Source organism: Lonchura striata, chromosome 5 (genome assembly GCF_046129695.1).
Source record: "Lonchura striata isolate bLonStr1 chromosome 5, bLonStr1.mat, whole genome shotgun sequence".
NCBI classification, from domain to species: domain Eukaryota; kingdom Metazoa; phylum Chordata; class Aves; order Passeriformes; family Estrildidae; genus Lonchura; species Lonchura striata.
The window spans coordinates 64,485,210-64,506,003 of NC_134607.1; the positions used below are offsets into that span (position 1 = coordinate 64,485,210).

At 36.9% G+C, this 20,794-nt stretch overlaps 1 protein-coding gene across 3 annotated transcripts in view; it reads right to left on the minus strand.

Annotated features, from left to right (window-relative positions):
• The window catches only part of SEMA3A (semaphorin 3A), a 164,262-nt gene that overhangs the window by 100,707 nt on the left and 42,761 nt on the right, over positions 1 to 20,794 (minus strand). For all 3 annotated transcript variants that reach the window (XM_031506947.2, XM_077783668.1, XM_031506946.2), the window contains 2 exons: positions 15,415 to 15,572; positions 12,850 to 12,912 (listed from right to left, as the gene is read on the minus strand). In XM_031506947.2, coding sequence (XP_031362807.1) covers positions 12,850 to 12,912; positions 15,415 to 15,572 — 221 coding nt within the window. The remainder of the gene's footprint in view (positions 1 to 12,849; positions 12,913 to 15,414; positions 15,573 to 20,794) is intronic.

The window sequence follows — 20,794 nt, forward strand, 5'->3', positions numbered from 1 at the left end:
TCCCCAGCCCCCTTGGCTGGAGGCCTGGAATGACTTGGGTGTCTCCAGCTGAGCTTGCCCCACTTGGCATCAGCATCTCCCCCTGCCAGACCCCCAGGCTAGTGCTGTATTGTTGGTGTGGAGGTCTGTGCCAGCAGGACGAGGCATTTCACTGCATGACTGCAGAGTGTAAGGCACTGGAAGGGAGACAAAGGCAACAAAAGGCATGTAGTGTCTCACAAAATACAGCAGACAGGAGAAAGCACCCACCAGAGGAAGAGGAGGTAACCCAGAGGCAGAAGTTGTAAGGAACAAATTCTCAGGGAAGTTCAACACAGTGCCTGTGTGCGAGTCCCAGTGCTTTTGTATCCATTTTTATTTACCCCAAGAAAGGAATGTTGTTCAAAGGCAATATATTCTGGACATATCAAAATCCTTTGGATATTGTTCTTTGTCAAGTAAAACAGATGAAGAAAGAAAATCAGACTTTAAAAAATTCTTTTCCATGTGGAAATATGTTTTTTTCTAAACCCAAGACAAGGGTGTTGTGGGAGTTTAAATACTTTTAGCCTAATAACGTGAATAAAAGTTAATGCAAGGTTTGAAAAGTTCTCTGTAGGCAGGAAAGTATTACTTGGATTAGTTATAAAAGTAAATGTTAAAGAAGAGGAGCACTGGGATCATCAGAGGGAATCATTATAAATTCTTGCTCCTAATAGGCTTTTTCATTATAGTGAGTAGCTTAATATTAGGAAACCTTTCTTGTCTATATGAAGCTAAACAGTGGTTTATGCCCTAAAGCTTGAGTTTATATATACATACACAGAGCAGAAAGCACGTGTGCTCACATATGGCATAGAATGTTTGAAGTAGATATTCAAAGGGAAAATTAGGTACATCATGTGGGAGTTACTGCAGTCCTCAAAAATACCCATTTATTTATCTACCTACCCCTAGAGAGGATTAATCTTCATTTATATTTCAATAAATGCTCTAAGGTTTCCACAAGAGCTGTAGGTTTTTCCTTTGGCCTTGTACACAAGTACTGCTATCTTAAAATCCAGGAAACTAAATCCCTAAATCACATCTGAGAACTTCTAGTGCAGCCTGCAAGGTCTTCCTCTTTCTTTTCTGATGCAGAGAACTTCTTTAGATAGCTACTTTTTTGTGTATAGGACTGGATCTGCTGGATATGTGTCTGCAAATAGTTGTGATTGCCAATAACCTACAAAGGATGGCCAAAGAAATGGTGATGTGCAGTAGCTGAAGCAGTCACCACAAACCTCAAGCACAATGCAGTTTGTTTCTTTGTTTGAAGGGCTGTGGACCATAAACTTCACCAAAGCCCAAGCAGCTCCCACAGTTTCCTGGAGTTAGTTTGGTGCAAAAGTGCACCAGGGTATACCCCTGAAGCCATTCTGCCTTGCATCTGGGATTTAAAGGTACATTTGGCCACCTGAGGGAACCTGCCCCAGAAGTTCACTAGGCATTCTTGAGTGAGAAAAAGGTTTGAACTTCAGTTAACATAAACATTTTTACACTTCCTCCAGACCAGACTGAGGAGGCTTTGGGGTTCAGATCCTCAGTTCCATGTTGATGATCTATTGAAATGAAAGTGGTTAAAAGAGTTTGCATCATACTATTGTAATGCAGCCACCGTACTACTTCAGCTGCAAATTCTCCTGTGTTAAAGTCCTACGTGTAAAAGAAGTTAAGAAATTATTAGACTGTCACTTACATTCAGAGTGTGAATTAAAGTCAAAGAGGTCCAGTATGTCTGGACAAGTATGTTACCTCAAAATTTTAATTCCAAATTCTGTAGCAGCTACAAGGGCAGAGGGCCTGTCTTGAAGAGGAGATAAAGTGTTAATTAAGTTTTCCAGAAAGGTACCCACTATATGAAGATCAATGTATCTGACTTACAAACCAAACACACAGATTTATTTTTTAAGAGTTTTCTAATATTTATACATCAAGTTGATAGAAGGGCTTATGCAGAGAGAGATTAGCCTGAAAAAATAAATTAGAAAGAAAATGTCTGCAACCAAAAGAATAAGAGCCAAATGTAGAAAGATTGAAAAACAAACAGTAAAGATATGTAACACTGATTAGGCTGTGTTATGCAGACTTTTCCCGGACAGTTACAAAAATAAAGTCCATCCATCTGTCAAAACATCTGCTCTGCGTATGAAAATTAAAACAGAATTTAGGTGGATTTTATGAGTTTCCAGTAATTACCTCTTCTCCAGAAGCCTGGAAGTTACGTCCTTCGATCTGGATTACTAATGCAGCAAAGAGTTTTTAATGACATCTTTTTAAGTTGAAGGATAAGTCCCTGTGACTAACTAATATCCAGATTTTTCTCCTTATTTTAAGAAAGATGTTTCATTTTTTTAAACCAATAGTGATGCCCATACTGCTTCTCAGATATTGCAGCAAATGCAAATGGCCAGATTATGCAGGGCAATAAGTAGAAGGCTAAATGATCCTTTACGGGATCATTAGCTTCAACAGTTTTCTGCTGATTTAATCCAGATAAGCATCAGACCCAGTAATACATTCTTCCTTTATATCAGTCTTCCCACATAACCAAGTGATTAAAATATCATAAAATTTTGTCTGAACTGGATGGACAAGAGGATTTAGAACTATCATCTAACAGCTGGACAAGCAAAATAAATATGTGTTTTGTCTTAAAATGGATGGACAGCTTTCATATAAAGTCCCATGCATGAGGTTAATTATTATGTTTACTCTTTTTCTTCCTTCTTCTGTCCCATTAGTTGAATTTTCAAGTGATGAGGTCAGGGATATCAACGGAGAATAAGTAATCCCCGATATTACTGCTGTCATTCAAATTTATCACACTGCTGAAAGATATTCTGGACTTATCAGGGAGCTTTTTAATTTCTCTCTTTTGCTGGTGGGCTACTGCTGACTGCCATCACTCCAGTCAGTACTGGCAGATATCTTTTTCAGCATGGAGCAGCATTGTTTCAGGGAAAATATTTCCGAAGTGTTAGTGCAATAAATATATGTGTGATTGCCATGTACACAGATGATGGATTCTCAGCTAGACCTGGGAAAGACTTCAACATGTCAGTAAGCATGGGTGAGGAAAACTCCTCAGGGTGAGCTCTGCACCAAGTGTGCTTTCACAGCTCCTCTTGTTTGGGTGCAAGATTTTGTAAAATGTGATAACATTATTTTAAAATTATTGCTGTGTCCCTTTTTTTATTACAGTAACATTTGGAAAAATACTGGTCCAAGTAGACAGTTGGCTTAAACAGGTCCAGAATAAGCAGTGAGCAAAGCAAATTATTTGAGTCCTGTTAAAATGAAATGGTCTTTTAAAATTTTATTTTATTGGAGTAAGCTGGTTGGCAACAGTGCTGCAAAGCTATTGCGTTAATGCTGGCAGGAACAGGAAAGTCCCCAAGCACTGGGAGCTGTGTACAGGCCCTGATGGGTGGGGAAATCCTGCCTGGCACCTGTACTCTATGAGATAACCTTCCAGCTGAACCTGTATAGGCAGGTGCATGATTTTAGAGTGGGGGAGGACAGCTGGCATGAAAACGTCTGAAAATGTAATTTATGATTGTGTACCCTTCGCAGCTGGGATCAATAACATCATTTACATCCCCTTTTTGTCATTATTGTTCCTTGCAATTAGCAAGATCAATGTTTTATAGTCCTACCCTCTGAAAAAGCCAGTCTGCAGTGCTGAGTAAAGCAAGTTGAGCTGTTGAAGTATTGGGGTCTGTGTTACAGAAAGGGGTCTCTATTAACTTACTCTTGGTAGCTACATCACTCATTTTTCATAGCCTTACAAGCAGCACACATTTCATCTCTCTCTCTCACACACACACACACACAAATCCAATAGAAACCAAGATTTCACCTAATTTTTCAAAGCTGAGAGATCCCCAGATTCAGTGGCCCTTACGCAGGGCAGTAGTCTACAGGTCTTTATATGGTATTGTGACTTGGGGGATCTGACTCCTTTGGAGATGTCATAAATGACTCTACTCTTAGGCACGGCAATTGCTGCCAGCATTGCACAGGAACCATTGATTAGTTTCATACCTAAATTTTCCTCTGCTGACAAGATATGCCCTGAGAAACTTCAGACTGATGAGGGCTGATAAGACATTTTTGGTTGTGTATTTCAGATGTACACTGTGTACAGATATATACTGTGCTTCCAGTTATCTTTCCAAATAAGTTATGTCTGTTATCTGATTTTTTGATATGACAAGAGTTCTTGAGAATATTAAAGTGTTTAATTCACTCAAGTTGCAGGATGTCTGCATGAATTTAAACCATTAAAGCATCAAGGCAAGAAAAGAGAAAAAAGCAGATGATTAAAAAAAGCCAGCCAAAAAAAAAAAAAAAAGAAAAAGAAAAAAAAAAAAGAAAGAAAGAAAAAATAGGCAGATATATCCTGATTCCTTCAAGCCAGAAGGAATATTTCCAGAAAACTGCAAGCCATATTAGCAAACAGTTGTGCTGTCAGTACACTTGCACAGCAGATGGAAAGCTTCTCTGGTTCTGCTTTTGTGTTAGTGAGGGCAAACACAAAATGTCTCCCTGCCTCTCTACCTACCCACCTGCAAATCTGGGTCACCACTGGTATTTGATAATTTGGCCCAGGGTTTACCAGTAAGGCTAAGCATGGAGGTAGCTGAGCTGGGTGGGATATTCCCTAGGGTCTATCCTGAAAACAATCTTAATCCAGAAGCCATTAGAAGCCATGCTTTGTAGATGCCTCCCCTGACACATCAGACCTCTAAACCTTTGTCATTAGCACTAACCATTTGACCCAGTGATCTTCCAAAGCAAAATTTTTACAACTTTTTCTGCATTCAGTATGTTCAAACTACAAGACATGTATCAAGCCCTGAAATTTTCATTTAGAAGATGTATATAATAAATTTTCCAGACCTGTGAACAGCTAGAGGGATGCCAAGAAAAGGCTTCAGCACAAAATTCCTGATTTAATGACTATGTCATATTTTGTTTTACATCTGGTTAATGCATAGTTAACAAGACAAACCAAGGTCTTCTGTGGATGCAGTCCAACAAACAAGTGGGTTTTTGGGTTTTGCAGGCATAGGATGACTGTTGTATATGAAACCTTTCCATGAGTTCTAGCAAGCTTTCTCTGTTTTGAATTGTTAAGTTTTTCAGCAATTTGCACTTCCTACAGAACAGAATAAATTAATTTAAGGAACAGAAGAGTATTTTAGAAATAACTCAAAATACTGGGAAGCTTTGAGGTCAAGCAGAAGCCAGTTCTTTTCTGACCATAACTTTTAAAAATCTCTTTTGTTCTATGGAGTAAACTTGCCCCATAATATCAGCACAGCTTTATTAGCAAAGAAATGAACACTAAAGTTGGATTTCAGCTCACACAGTCTCAGCAAGCCCAGCAGCAATTTAAATTGCAACCACAGCCTAGATCTAAGGAGTCTCTCTCATCTATCTCTTCCATCTGGGTGGAGTAATCACCTGTCTCCTGGAGAAATCAGATTACACCCCTCCTTTCCGAATTGGATCAACACCTGCTAATTGGGTGGAGTATTTCAGACAAACAGGTTGCCAAGCCTGTTACAGGCACATAAGATATGAAGGATCCAGATCAGTCAGCTTGCCTTTTTTTCAGCACAGTATAGACATATCCTCTAATGACTTCCACTCACAGCCACCTCAGATAAGCACACTCCAAAATTGTGTGCTGAAAGTGAAGGTAAAGCCATGAAGTGTTGAAATGAGGCAAAAGAGGCAGTTGCTGAGCAGTGTGTATGACTGTAAATAAATACACTGTGTAAGCTACTCTAGGAGTTTACACATGTCTCACTGTGGGAAGCTGGAAATTTCTGTGGGGATATTAAACTGCTTTGACGCCACAGAGAGATGCTAAACCAGAGAAACCTTAAATGACAGAAGTTTAAAATTCCCACTCAGTAAAAACTTGGTATTCGAGTGAAATGTGAATTTGTTGAATGGTTTTGGTGGGTTTTTTGTCATCTTTTTGTTGGCTGGATTTTGTTTCTCTGTCTAAATATATATTTATGATGCATGTATAGTAACCTAAAGGCTTTGGAAAATGTTAATCCGAAAGGAATTATCTAAGGGAATAAGATATTATTAGACTATTTAAAACAACAGAGATTCTACCATTCAGTCAGAAGAAGAATTAAAAAAAAAAAAAAAAAGTAAGAAGAAAAAATAACATATTATTGCCTAGGTTATTTAAAGAATTTTCCCTTTAGTTCTCTGAGTTACTACAGAAGAAAAAAAGATAATATTTTAACTTGTGTGCAGCAGGGAGAAATTTAGTAGACCTATTTTTGGTATATGTAAGCAAGAGAACTACAGAAAATTAAGTTGTGGCCTAAATTAATAGTTCCTATAGTGACCACGTCTTGAGTATAGAGGAACTGTGATATGTTATCTTTCAGAGCAGACCTATCCTTAATTTTAAAATTAACTTTTATTGAAACAATAGATAATAAAAAAGAAAATAGACATAATGTGAAACAAATTTAAGAAAATAAAAATGTGACTGGCACCAAAGAAAAGGCTTTTCTTTAACTTCATGAGCTTCAGACTGAAGTCCTGAAACAAAACAGGGACTAAACATATCTATCATTTCTACCAGTCATCCAGTTAATGTGTTTTTCTAGAAAGAATCGTATGGAGAATAAATTTACTCTGTCCATCTTGGGGTGCAGTAAATCATAACATGGAATTACCCAACAACATTTTGAAATAGCAATAGCTGGAAACTCAGCCATAAATAATTCTCAGACTTTGCCAAGGCCAAATGAGGGCTCATGAGGAACACACATTGATAGAAAATTAAACCCCATAACTTTGGAAAGAATTTTTTTCCTTCATTCCTCTTTTACTTGCCCTTTTCTAACTCTGACTCTGTATTCTAAAGAAAACATTTCCGCATGACTGCATTAAATCTGCTGAATATTAAATTTCCTTCAGAAGCAAATTTCTATAGTCACACCTATAACAGAAAAATAAGCCCAAAATTGGAAAATTAGCTTTCCCCTTGATCTATATCAATTTTTCCCCCTAACTGAAAGACTTAATTTACTTCCCATGATACATAAATGGGTAAAATATGAACACATGAACAACTGCCAACTTAATTCTTCCTCTGTATAAGGACATAAGTTATTACCTTACAGTAACTGATTTTCCTTGGTCAGTTCATAGAAAGAAATATATGCAAATGCATAATGAACACAAGCTGTAGGATCAACATCTGAAATACACCATAAATAAGGCTTTATGCTAGTGCGTTGTGGGGGTCCATCCAAGAACTGGAGCTGGCACAATCAGAAGCTCCTGGGGGGAAACAGGTCTGTTTGAGAGCTCCACGGGACTTTGAAAGATTCCAATGTCCTTAATTCCTTTCTTACTAAGCCCAGTTCACCTCTGAGTGAAGTGGTTGTAGGTTTTGAGGTTTTTTCCCCCCTTTTTCTTTTGTCTGTAGTCTATGCACAGCAGTTTTCCAAAGCAGCAGTATTACAGCTGCACACTGCTTACAAATGTCTCACTCTCTCATCTCCCAAAGAGTAAGGAATGCTTTGCTAGGAAATTGTGTCCATGTAATGAACACAGACAAGAAGAAGGGGTGAGCAGCCCTCAAGCTGAAAAACCCAGCACACTAACTGGGACAGCTGAGAGCACAAAGGAATATGATCCAGCACTATTTATCTTACACGTCACAGAAAACACTTTTCTTCTTCTAGTAGGTTTTACTGAGAATAAATTCTGTCCCCAAACTCATTTGAGACCAATTGGTTTTTTTTTGGTTTTTTTTCCCCTCATCCCAGGAGACATTCACCTTTCTCTTTTCCCCAGGCTGGATGGGCATTCTGGGTCTTTAGGCTTTGCTAAAGAATTTTACTGCTGTGCTGGAGACAAGAAGCCAGAAAGGAAAAAGGGATGGCAATGAAGGTTGGTGGGAGAAAAGCTGGAAATTTGGCTGTAGATGTCCTGCAAAGGAAGAACCCTGACAGAAAGGAATGAACTTTGGCACACCCAAAGGGCCAGAGGTAATTTGACTGGAAAAACTGTGCCTGTCAGATGAATTTAGAAACATGCTTTCTAGATCCAGCCAGCATTGTATATTTAATTTTCAGATTCCGTCTTCAGATCTTTGTTTACAATAGCAGATGAAAAGAATTACTTTTACTTTCTGCCTCTATGTTCTTCTGTTTTCCCTAAGGCAACAACAGTAATAAAATGAGTTAAAGGGACTCATGTTCAATTATAGCCAGCTATGTTTTTTCCAAAGTATCACCAGATATGGCTGAGGGACACTTGTTGAGTCACTTTTTACTTTCTGGGTTCTTTTGATTTTTCTTTATTTCTTTCCAAATTAAATCATTGCATACTGATGGATCCATAAACCTACAGATCAGTCCTCTGCTTTCCTATATTTTAGGGAGGGGATGGAAAACTTTACAGAAACCATACTAAGATCACATATGAACATTTTGGCTTTAAATACTACTGTAACAAATGAGATGGTGAATTAGAATTACATTACAGTAATGTGATTGTACTTGCATGAACAATAAATTGAATAATCAAGTGTTAGCCACACTTGAATGCAAAGAAGCATGCACAGAAAATGGCTATGGCATTAAATATGTGTAAAGAGCCTTGCTGCTTTGTCACTGGAAATAGGTTTCTGACCTAAAGTGATTCCAAATTGCTGTCAAGAGAACTATTAAGTATAAAAAATTAAGCTCAGTTGGAATCAGGTGAGAGATAATAACTAGGTAAAATTTAATTCCAATTAAATAGCCTATCTCCTTTTATTATTATAATACAGTCAGTGCTTACCCACATGCAAATGGGCTGGTACACTTCAGCTGTGCACACAGACGTGTAATTCTTTCTGGACCTGGATGGAGTAACTCTATGTTCATGTGACAGAGCAGATGTAGAAACTTGCTGGTAAAAGTACTTGGTACTCTTTGTATCTGTTTGTACATCAATGTAGATTTCTCACCAGAAACATCCAGGGAGAAGCTGATATCTCACAGTGTGCAAAGTGTGTGTCTGTCATCGTGCAGCTTGTCCTATGTGACTTTATTAAAGCACCTACTGAAATTTTATACATTTATACATGTCAAGGCCAGAAGGGACGGTTTCAACAATGTAATTTGACCTGGAATCTTTAAAAGTGGCTAAATAAATTGAATAGTCAACTCATACTTGAAAGTAACATCCTAAGGTGCCCTTCAAAAACATATTTATTAAGCTTTCAGGTCATAGAAACCCATTGTACCCCTTAATAGGAATTTCTCTGATTAATTGTGTATTTTGTGAACTACTGCTACAGTGCAAATCTAATGCAGACATGTATCAACTAAACAGCCAAAGCACCCAAAACTTTCAAAGCAATGACAAATTAACAGTTTAAGGACTAAATGAGGTTTCCAGCCAGGAATGTATCCTTGCTCTATGCCTACCTGCAAAACTAACGAGTGTTTCTGATAATTTTTGCAAACCACCAAGCTCTGCTCTGCTGGTTTATGATATCCCAGGAATGTCAGAATGGAATTGTAGCCACTTTTTTTTTTTATTATTATTTTTCTGTTAGTTACCTGTTATTTATCCCACATTTAATGCAGAGGTTGCCATGTGCATTTGTAGGTGACTGTTGTATTTATAAATGAAATATTGAGGCTCACTAGTGAGGAATATGACTAGCAACATGACTGTTCTGTAAGTTTAGTATAAAAGCTGAGAATTATTCTGTAAAGACTTCGTCTTCTTTGATCATTACTAAGGTCTGGCCAGGAATCATAAGAAATATTCACAGGACTAACAGAAACCAGAATAGATCAAATAAGACACTGAAGTCAGAATAGCAAGAAATCCTCACAGAATTACTCATTTAGTTGAATTACGTAAGCAAATATCCTATTTTTTATTTATAGCCTTTAATTTTTCATGAACAATGCTACTTTGGTGCTTGTGATACTCTATACTGAGGAAATGGAAATATATTGTAATACAAAGTACTTACATGGGTCAGTAATTACAATTTTATTGGAAAAAAAAATCTATATTTTAGCAGTTAACCTTTTTCAGAGAAGTTCTGCTTTAAGTAAGTATTGAATAGCTGGGGGGGAGTCTTTCAGCAACTCTTCCCAGTTTACTTGTATGGAAAAAAATCCATACAAGTAAAAGTATGGATTCAAAAGTTTCATCTACCTAAACAGTGAGTAAAGCTTAAGTAATGAATATATACTAAGTCCTTTAAAAACAGAAATTAAAATGACTAAGTAACAAAGGAGCAGCAGGAGAGCAGGAATAGGCCCCACTGGCTGCTCTCCTCAAATCCCAAATCCCGCGTGGACCATCCTGAGGCACGAAGCCGCTGTGCTGAGACGGGCATGACTGACAGCATCAGGATAAGGAATCCCTCTGAAGGAGTAAAACAACGCTGAATTACCTCTTCTAATTATGAGAGGAAATCTCCGAGGTCATGGCTGAGGTCAGCAGTGGGGCAGGGCCGGGGTTGTGCTTGTGCTGCAGCTGCTGCAGCGCACCTGGCCCATTAGTGGGGGCTGCATTTTCAGCACCGACTTACCCTGGAGATCAATAATTAAAAGGAGTTTTTTTTTTTTTAAAAAAAAGACCTCAATGCAGAAGTATAGACTGTCATGTACAAAGTTTTGAACCATCAGAAGTGAGGAGTATATAATATCTTAGAAGTGTTGCATGCTGAAAGCAGTATTATAGCAAGCCTGGTTTATATGTCACTTTATTTGTCGTCTTTTTCTCCTGTTCCATATAATGAAAGTCTGTTGAGTTATTTTTATGGTCTTTATATTTCACACTCCCAAGGTACTGACAATGGCATTAAAAAATAAATAAGAGAGGAAAAATAAATTTTTTTAAATTATGCGTAATTAGGGTTAAAGAAGCTGTATTACATATGTTGCTTGTAATGCACTGGTTTTTGGCATGGTAGCTCTAAATATTTAAAGATAATGTTCTGATCACATCAATAAATGTATTCTCTCTTTACAGTCACCTACATGCTTATTTTATTTCTCACCTACTCCTGTAGAGATCCATAAAATTACCCCCCCCAAAAAAACCCCAAAACCCTCCAAAAAAAAACACAAAAAAAATCAAAATAATCCCAAACAACCTTATAGGATCTAACCCTACAAAGTCTACTGCCAGGGTCACACACTGCACTGCACAGTGGTGTGGGCTTCACCTACTCATGATCAGCAGGAGTAGCTGTCCTAGTATAACAGGAAGCAAAAGAATCAAGGTGAATACAAGTTACAGTATAAGCAGTCCTCTCAAGCTCACCACAGTCAGATGGGGACCTCTCAGCTTACTCCAGAATGTGTGTCTCTACAATTTTAAACAACTAAGCTGAATTAGAATTAACTTAGTGAAATGTATAAAGCATACTCTTTTTTACTATGGTGAATTTCTAAAAATAATTATTTAAAAAAAAACCTACAACTTTTATGCTAGGTACTGAATCTTTTATTAGTTTTCTAGGTTTTTGCTCTGGTCTTAAAAAAAAAAAATCTACTTAATGTAATATCATAATACTTCACATGAGATGAAGCAGGAAGGTTAGTTAATTTGCTCATATATTTAACACTGGCCCTTTTTTTAACCTTGAATATTCGATATTCTAGGCTTCACTTTGCAAAGTACTCCTGAAAATTATTTGTGGACATGAGCTCGGATTAATTTAAATGCATTATTTCTGTGTAATGAGATAGCCTGGGTATCTGGCATTTCAGCTGTCCCATCACATATTTAGCTTAGCCCATATTTCTTACTTTTACCCAATCTACCTCTACTGTTCCCAGATGGCATTTTTTGAAGACAACTGTCCTCTATGGCCTAGGTAAAGACTGATGAGACTATTTTTATTATGACCTAGGAAATTATTCAAATGGAGCTCTCTAGAGGCATATGGTTGGCATTATGAATATTTTACAGAATCATCTCTGAAAATCAGGCCAATAGCATATACACACGGGGCCAAGTTCCACTCTCACTTATACCTTGGCAACCACAATGATTTCCCATTTGGCTTTGCTATGCAAGTATTTGTTTGGCTTCTTGCATACATGTATTTTTTATCTGTCTTCCCCCCTTCTTCAGCCCTATTTCCCACACTGCTCCTATAAAGAAGACAGTTACTGTCAGTGTGGAATGATTGCTATTTGGGGGCTACTGGCTATGTCTCTCTTACCTCATAAATACAGGGAATACGATGTACACAGGAATGAGGGAAAATGTTCAGAAAATGATTCCTGGTGTAGCAGCATCTTTCCTAGGCATCAAAACTGAATCAGAATGTTTACACCACCTTGACCTCAATATTGCTATGAACTCCATGCAGGAAAGGGCTCTGGGGAACCCATTGGCTCCAGAGAGATGCTACAAAGAGAAAGCATTTCTTGGAACTCCCTTGAGAACTGGGACCTGGAGCAGGGCAAAAAATGGGTCAAAACATTATGTACCTTTTCATCAGGAGATGAGTATTCAAGGGCTAATACTTCTCATTCTGATATTTTTTTTCTCTCTTACTAAATTCTTTTCTCTTTGGTATATAAATTCTATTTCATCTGCATGATTTCCATTTATAAATTGAAACCCTTGGTAATATAATAACTCTTCTATATAAGAGGATTGAGAAAACTCAAGAGTGAAGTTATGATCTGATGTGTGACCTTACAGAGTAGGAAAAATACTTCAAGAATTAACACAGTAGGACATAATAAAATATTTACAGTGTTTTATAAAAGGAAAAAAAAAATGCTAAAAAAGATTTGTACTTACCACAATATCTTTTCCAGCCCACTTGCACTCATCCCTTCGGGAATGTGATACAGGCCAAACAATCTAAAGACACAAAACAAAAATCACATTGTGTTATTTCATGCTTCAGGATTCACAAATTGCAGGCCAAATGCTTACAGAGTCCCTTTATCAATCTTGACGTCTGCATTGTGAATTTCAGCTGAGAATCTCCAGTCCTAATGCTAAGAGGGTTGGCTCTCCATTGACTGAGTGTTCTTTTAATCTTTTACATCTCACATAAGGGAAATACAATCTCACATTAGATTCCCAGCATCATTGCTTCTCCAGTGCATCTAATAGTTCACTATTTCGCTAGTTTGGTTAATTAAATAATGAAAAAGGAGCCATGGTATTTGACAAGCATTGCACCATCAAAATATAAATGTTTATGCTGTTTCTATAGAGCCACCCTAACACAACTAATCCTAAATATAGGTTTTCTGTAGTGTTTGCTTAGGAGAAAATGGATCTCACCTCATACAGAGAAAATCCAGAGACCCTCACAGTCAATTATTCATGTTTCTTTGAAAAGCTTTTAGGAATTACATATAGAATAAAACATGATCTTCCCATAAAATGCCAGGCTATTCATTTGGGAGCCTCAGATAATGCAATATGAATGGCCTTAAGTCTGGATTACAGTCTTGGTGTTCAATATAGTTTGTTAGTAGAAAGCAAAAGGCAAAATATTAAAAAAAAAAAAAAAAAAAGATGCACTGCAGATGACTGAAGGGTCAAAGGAGATGCTGTAGATGATATTTGAAAATAGAGTTTGCAACATTTTTTAAATTCAAAATTTTCTTAATGAAATCCAAACAGCAATCAAACATTGTAAGTGTATAAAATAAGGCTGAAAATTTTATGAGCACATTCTCTGTCTCAGAGGATTCCCACAACTTCCTGTTGCTATTCTCAGCTTAAAATGTGCAGAGATGTGAAAATTTAAATTTACTAGGTTGAAAAACATTAACCAAACTTCTCAGATATCCCAAAAGGACCGGTTCAAGTTTAGTTCAAGTTTTGGGCAAAAATCTGAGTATTTTTCAAACCAGTGTATTTCAAGACAGATGTTCTTTCTCCTTAGTTTCACAGTAAAACCTTTTCCTCTAATTTGGTTTAAAAAACAGCTAAGTCAAACTGGTTTTAGCACATTCAAAAATTTGGCTTTTTGAGTTTTGATGCTGCCATCAGCATTTAGACAGAAACCTGAGGAGTTTTCTTAGATGGCAGAAGCAGTAACTAGTGAGCTTGAGCTCAAGTGCAGCACTGGCTGCATTGTAATTTTGATTGAAGTGTCTTACACGACTCTCCTATCTATAATAAAACTCTTAAAGCCTTTTGCATATTCTTAAATCTAGTCTAAATTCTCTAAGTCTCTTGCTAACATACATTTCCATGTTACTGATGGTTCTTTATTTAATCTATTAATATTTGTATATAAATTCAAATAGTGTTCTAAAAGTATCTGAATATGTAAGTATGTAAAATACAATCACTCCCATTCTACAGAGCTGTTTTCTGCAATGGAAACACCTTCTTTCCTTTAATTATTCCAGATGTTTTGCACATTAAGCTATTGATCCCTCAGAGAATTCAAATAAATAGCTAGTTTCCTTTATAGCTGCTCTAAAGAGAATAGAAAAGAAAATACTCAGTTTTCCTTTTATCCTCTTATCCTTAGAGAATACAAATGAATAGGCTGTCTTCCCTCTGAACAGAAAACACAAGGTATTTATTGCTATCATCTTAGGAAGCTAATAGTCAAACGGCCAAAAGGTCAGGAACACTAAGAAAAAAAAATAATCCCTGGGTATTGAAGCAATATATCTCTCATAAAAGGGTACTCTCTGGATTTTAAAATGTGCCATCAAAATACTTAATATAACAAATGAAACCTCCATCCCATTATTTAACTTCTCGGCATTTTGTCTTACTAAAATAAAGGAAAATTTAATTATTTATTTGGACTCCAATAAAAGAATGACACTAAACTGCTTGTCAGCTTTTAATTAGTGACCAACTTTTACTGGAAAATTACAATCTCCATCAAGAACAGCAATATTTAATGGACTTGTTCCTCCTTTAATAATACTGGAACTGTTTTGGTTCAAAAGCAGCAGAGCAGAGTGCCTACAAGTGCTGAGTTAAAGAAGAAAAATCAACACTTGGACTCCTAAATAGCTTCTTTTATCTGCAGACAAATACAGAGCAGTAAGGCCTTTCTGTTTAAACTGTCATAACAGATGCTTGGCTTTTTTAGCAGTTGCCATGAAAGTATGTCTTGTTTGGGAAATAGCTGGATTATTCACTTATCATTACTTCTTTTTTGTAGTCTGAAAATAAAATATTGTAGATTATATAGTCAAAGGTCACAGGCTCATTATAAATTTCTTTTCACAGAGTCAGCAAATATTTTTGTCGTAACAGTACTCCTGACATCCAAACACTATTTAATTCCAACAGTGCACAACATAGTCTGAGCAATAATGAGTCTTTAACCTTAAAAGTATATATTAACATTGTACAGAACATGAATGAACGTACCTTTTGATATTCCTTGATGTTAACCAGGTTGAAAGAAAATATGTGATCCTTTGCTCCAACATACAGCCGACCACGCTCCTCATCCAAGAGGAAAGTATGGTAACTGGAGCTATTAGCTAGTCCATTGAAATTGATTACATTGTTGGATTCCAACATTTCTGTAAGATAAAGGCAATATTTCTGTTGTTAATATGGTCAAATGAAAGAGAGACTTTTATTTTGACTTGTAAATATATCATTTTAGGAATTTGCACTTACGGTGGAGAAACAAGTGAAAGCATTATTTACCTGGGCCCCTGAACATTTGGTATGAACAAACATTCATGAATCTTGTGAGATTCAGCTCTACAAAGATGTCGAAACAACAGTGAAATCAATTAAAAACCTGTATGAGCACTTAGGTGGTAAAGTAGCTCCTCAACTATTGGACAAAGTTCAATTTTATTCAATCAATAGGTATTTGCAAAGATAAACCTGGGGATAACTGCCTGATAACCACATCTAAACACAAAATCTATTTCCAGCAGAAAAAAACATTTCATAAAGATAAGTCATGAGAAAAGGGATAAAAATGACTAGCTGATGAGATAAAATAACATGTAGCACCTATTCTTAAATGTGTTATCTTCTGAGCTTTCTCACACAGGCAGCATGTTGTTCCCCTGCTTGGAACAAGAATTTAACTAGAGAAAGTAAGCTTCCTTCTCTTTAAACTCAAGAGTAATTTTCTAGTTCTGGTATCCCTCACAGAGATTTGCATTTGCCATAGACAGGATTTTTTAAAGTAGAAGGATCCACAGAATTATCTTAGCTATTCAAACATTAACAAAGTCATATACATTTTCCTGAAGAATACTTTACCATAAGTTAATACAGACCATAATAGTATAAATATTCATGAGAATGCACTTTCTTTATGCCTATCTATATTAATATCAGGACCAAAACCAAACCATCTCTAGCATTTTAAGGCATGTCTTCACTAGTAAGTCATCAATAAGAAAGTTTCCTACATGGATAATAATAAGAAAGTTTTCCTACAAATCCTACATGGTTCAAGCCCCGAGCTTGTGAATTAAGAAGGAAAACATCCAGCTTTAGGAGCAGGAGCAGTTCCATTGATGGAGCCATGAAGACAGATGAGAAAGGGAGTGAAAACATCACATCCCAAGGGCTGAAGGCCGGAGGGCATGGCCTGAGCTTCAGGTATGTAATATCTGCATCAATTATGCTACATGTGCAAGACAAAGATGCATGTAACTCCTCTCAGACGACATGCCAAATGCCTGGACATGCAGGCATTTGAATCAGTGCAGCTACCTTCTATGGCTTTTCAGTTTTCAGTAAGACCACTCCTATTTTCCACCATTTATTCCAGCTGAGAAGTGAGTATAAGATAGCATCCCATATAATGATAGAAATCAGGGAGAAACTACTGTTAGAAGTTTCTGCCTAATTTTCAACTCATTTTCCTTCTTTTTAACTTGTTCTTTTGTATTAAAAAGGAAGATGTTAGGTGGGGATTTTTTGGACCTAGGCTATAGTGATACTTATGATTTTACAGAACACCTGCAGCTTTGTAGCTCTGCAGATGTTAAACCTATTTTTGATGTTCACTTACACCAGGTGGATAAGCAGGTTGAAACTGCAAAAACATTAGTAGGCAACATACTCAAAGAAAACAAACACTGTTAGTTGTATACCATTTGGGATAGCATTTAGTATTCTTTGTGTTTATTTGGAAAAGCTCTCACTATCACCAAAAATAGCTAATTCAAGTAGCAGTTTAGCAAAGCATCAGAGCAGACACCATATTTTGTTCCTTATTCTACACTTTTTGTCACTAAATATAACTATACATTTATATCACAAATTGTACTGCTCAAGACTGAAGCTCACTTTTAAAAAATTATTTTTCTTTTAAATGTAACAATCAAATTACCTCAAGCAGTCTTGTCAAAATAATTCTTATGGCTTCCTGCCAAGTTCTAGAATTTAACTCTATTGTCCTCCAGTTCACTTATTTGCATTTTGTAAGAGACTTTACTAATTCTCTTTACTCTGTAATGACTGATTCAGATGTTGAATGTCGACTCGCTGAATAGTGAGTGATGTAGATGATTGATTGCTTAACTTGTCTTAAAACTCTCTCTTGGCTAGAAATGCTCTGCTGTCATCTGTATCTGATCATTTTTCTTATAATACAGCTGTCAAAAACCTTTGTAATTTTTTCATCTTTGTTGGTTTGAACTTGTATATGTATGAGTCTGCCCTTTGTGACTGCAGCGTAAAGACAAATGTCTGCTGAAGTCAATGTTACACAAAGGTAAAACTGATAAAAATTAAAATGAGATCAGTTAGGCACAAGCTACTTGGCTTAAAAGAATCCTGATACGATTTTGCTAATGCAGAGTTCTAAATATTCACATCTACAGATGGTGATTGATGTTTTCTTTTCTTTCTAATATTCATGAAAAATGTGAGATCATAGCATTAGAGTCTAAGGTTTATTATGGCCAAGAGTAAATTACATCATCATCTTCACTGTTCATAAGTCTCCACAGTAAAACTTAAAAGGACCAGGTGTGGCTGTGTAGGGAACTATATAATAGGGGTTTTTTTTCATTTTAATTTTCTGTGACTTTCAGAGCATGCAACCCAAACACTGTCGGGTTTTTCATGAACATGCAATTCAAAGTCTAACTAAAAGCAGAATTCCATTTCCTTCTCTAAGAATGGGACATTTCTTCTAGGTTTCAATTCAGTATGTGTCATATTGTCACATTACTGACTTTTTCAGATGACAACTGGATTTCTGGGATCTGTTGCCCAAAAGATTAGCCCTAGACATGCTCCAAGCAGTCTATTTTAAAGCAGTTGACATCAGGTTTCTCCGTCAGGGAGCTGGTCAAAAATATAGGCTGAGGAGAAAAATGTCATTTATGTGTTGATGATTCTCAATCACTACTTATTTAGGTAGGTTTGAGCTACATCACAAGTAGGAGGAGAAATCCTAAATAATTTTTGCAGTTCCTCTGCTGTTAATTATAACTAATACGTATTCATTCAGTGATGGATGTGGCTTTACAGGCCACCCTGGAACAGGGTGTTGAAGAGCAAAGCAATGGCATTTGCACAATCAATACAAATTAAGTATTCCACCTCCTCAAATTCATTAATTTTAAAGTGTTTACTATCCAGTGTCTTCAGTATCCAATGAGTGTCTATTGCTGAGAGAAAGAGCAAAGACAGGGCTCAATCCCAGAAGGACACTGGCATCCATCAATTCTACTGAGAGTCCATCACTCATGCTGGCAAGGTTACTAGATGATCAGTGATAACATCAACCAAGATTTACAACAAAGATTGCATTGTAATGACAAGAGGAAATGAAGAATGCATTCAATGAATCAATGAAATTAATATTTTTTACTAGCATAGCCTAAATACTTTCCTTTTTTTTTCTTATTATTAAATGTTGGCCTAGACATGTTCTATGCAGACAGGTAATGTCTGCCCATTCATAAAGTCTTTTTCCTTTTTTACTTCCTCTATGATCTGTGCAGTTATTTTTATTGCACAGATGTAATATTGCTCCACTGTTTCTTCAGTAATTTCCCAGAGAATTTCTTCAGTAATTGCCCTGAGATAATTTTCTCATTTCCTTTTAACACATCCTCAGCTGTAGTCACACCTGTAGCTTTGGACAGGAATGAATGAGCCCTATACAGCTAACCACTGTACAACCAGCATTGTCTGTGAAATGCTGTATGAGGTAGATTTAAAGTGGGTGGTGGTATTTTGCAGGTAAAAGAGACGTCATTGCTTTTGTTATTGCTGCTTCATTCCCACATTTATTAAGTATTGCAGGTGACCAAAACTAATAGTTTCAAATGCGACATATCTTAAAAAATAATCATATTATAATGAATGTGATGATCACTGAAACCAGATGGAGGTTGAATTTCTCAGGGTTTGTGGGCTAGATGCACCCAATAACCACTTCAACTAGCTTTAATTCACATTCCTGACTTACTTGCTCCATCTTAGTCTACTTTCTCTGCCAGTGTTGAAGCCTGAAGTATTTGACCTTTTCCAATGTGTTTTTCTGTAGACTCTGCATGGTCTTTCTTCTATTAACTGATGTGTATGTTGATCCAGTCTGACTTGTGTCAGAACATTCACTTTGCCAGAGAGAGCTGGCAAATTTACAGAAGAAAACCAGTTCCTTACTCTTGCCTTCGTTTTAATGTGTGGTTATTTAATTTGCTAATGGAATTGTAACTTAATAGTATATATACACAGAGGGCCAAATTCCTGCTGTGAAATCCATCGAGATATGCATGCACAAGGAATGTAGATTTGGTTTATTTTTATCACACTTCTTCATTAAAGAAGAAGCCAGAAAACCACAGCTATAGCTAAGATGAATACAGTCATGCAGATCTTGAAGTTTTCTTTATCCATGGTTGGTATTCCACTGTAAACCTTCTTTTATGTCTGTGTTCCCTCAGTGGAGTTTGTCAGGAGAAGAACATAACAAAAGAAAACCATCTTATTTTTCACTTATCTACTAGCAATCAAACTGTCTTTAATCTTTTTAGCAAGAGGGAGTTTGTCTGTGTAGCAACTTAGAAAATTTGTGGGCTTTGGCCTACGTCCCTGTTACAGACTTCACAATGACACATACCAGCCAAGACTGTTTTTGTTGATAAGGGTCAAAAGGGCACATCAATTTCTCTAAAAACCAGAGGGAAGGTTACCTAGTTTCCTCAACAGGATTCAAATCTGGTCCTGTCCTATTCCTGGTGACTCTGCAGAGCAACTGGATCATACAGGGAGTGCTGCTCGTCACAACACGCTCCTGAAGCCAATGAGTGGGCTGCTGGTTGCACAAAACTCTCGACCTGCATTCCTCTGCCAGCAGCAATAAGATCTCGCTGGAGATCTCCCAGCAGTAGGTAAAAGATGAGTCAATGCCATTATGCCATCAAACAGGGATTTTGCTGAACTGTGAGCAGTGCCTCCCACAACGTCATGCTAGAACATTTCCTTCTTCTCTCGCCAGGCTTCTACTTTGGCTACAGAGGATCAGGTGGCCACATGTTTGCACATGTATTTCTTGCTTACACAGATGCATATTGTGCCTGTTCTGTATATCAGCATGTGTATCTTTGTAAATAATCCCAGGTGTAAATTAGTCATTACTCTTTGAGTAATCATTTGCTGAATTCTTAGATACATGCAAGGAAAGGAGTGGGTATTTTAACTTCCAACCTCTCCTGTAGCTTCCCCATTTCATTGCTGTGAGTGCAGATGGTGAGTTGTGCCCCAGTCAAATAGTTATGGAAAAGACAGGGACTGGCAGGAAATCAAGAGA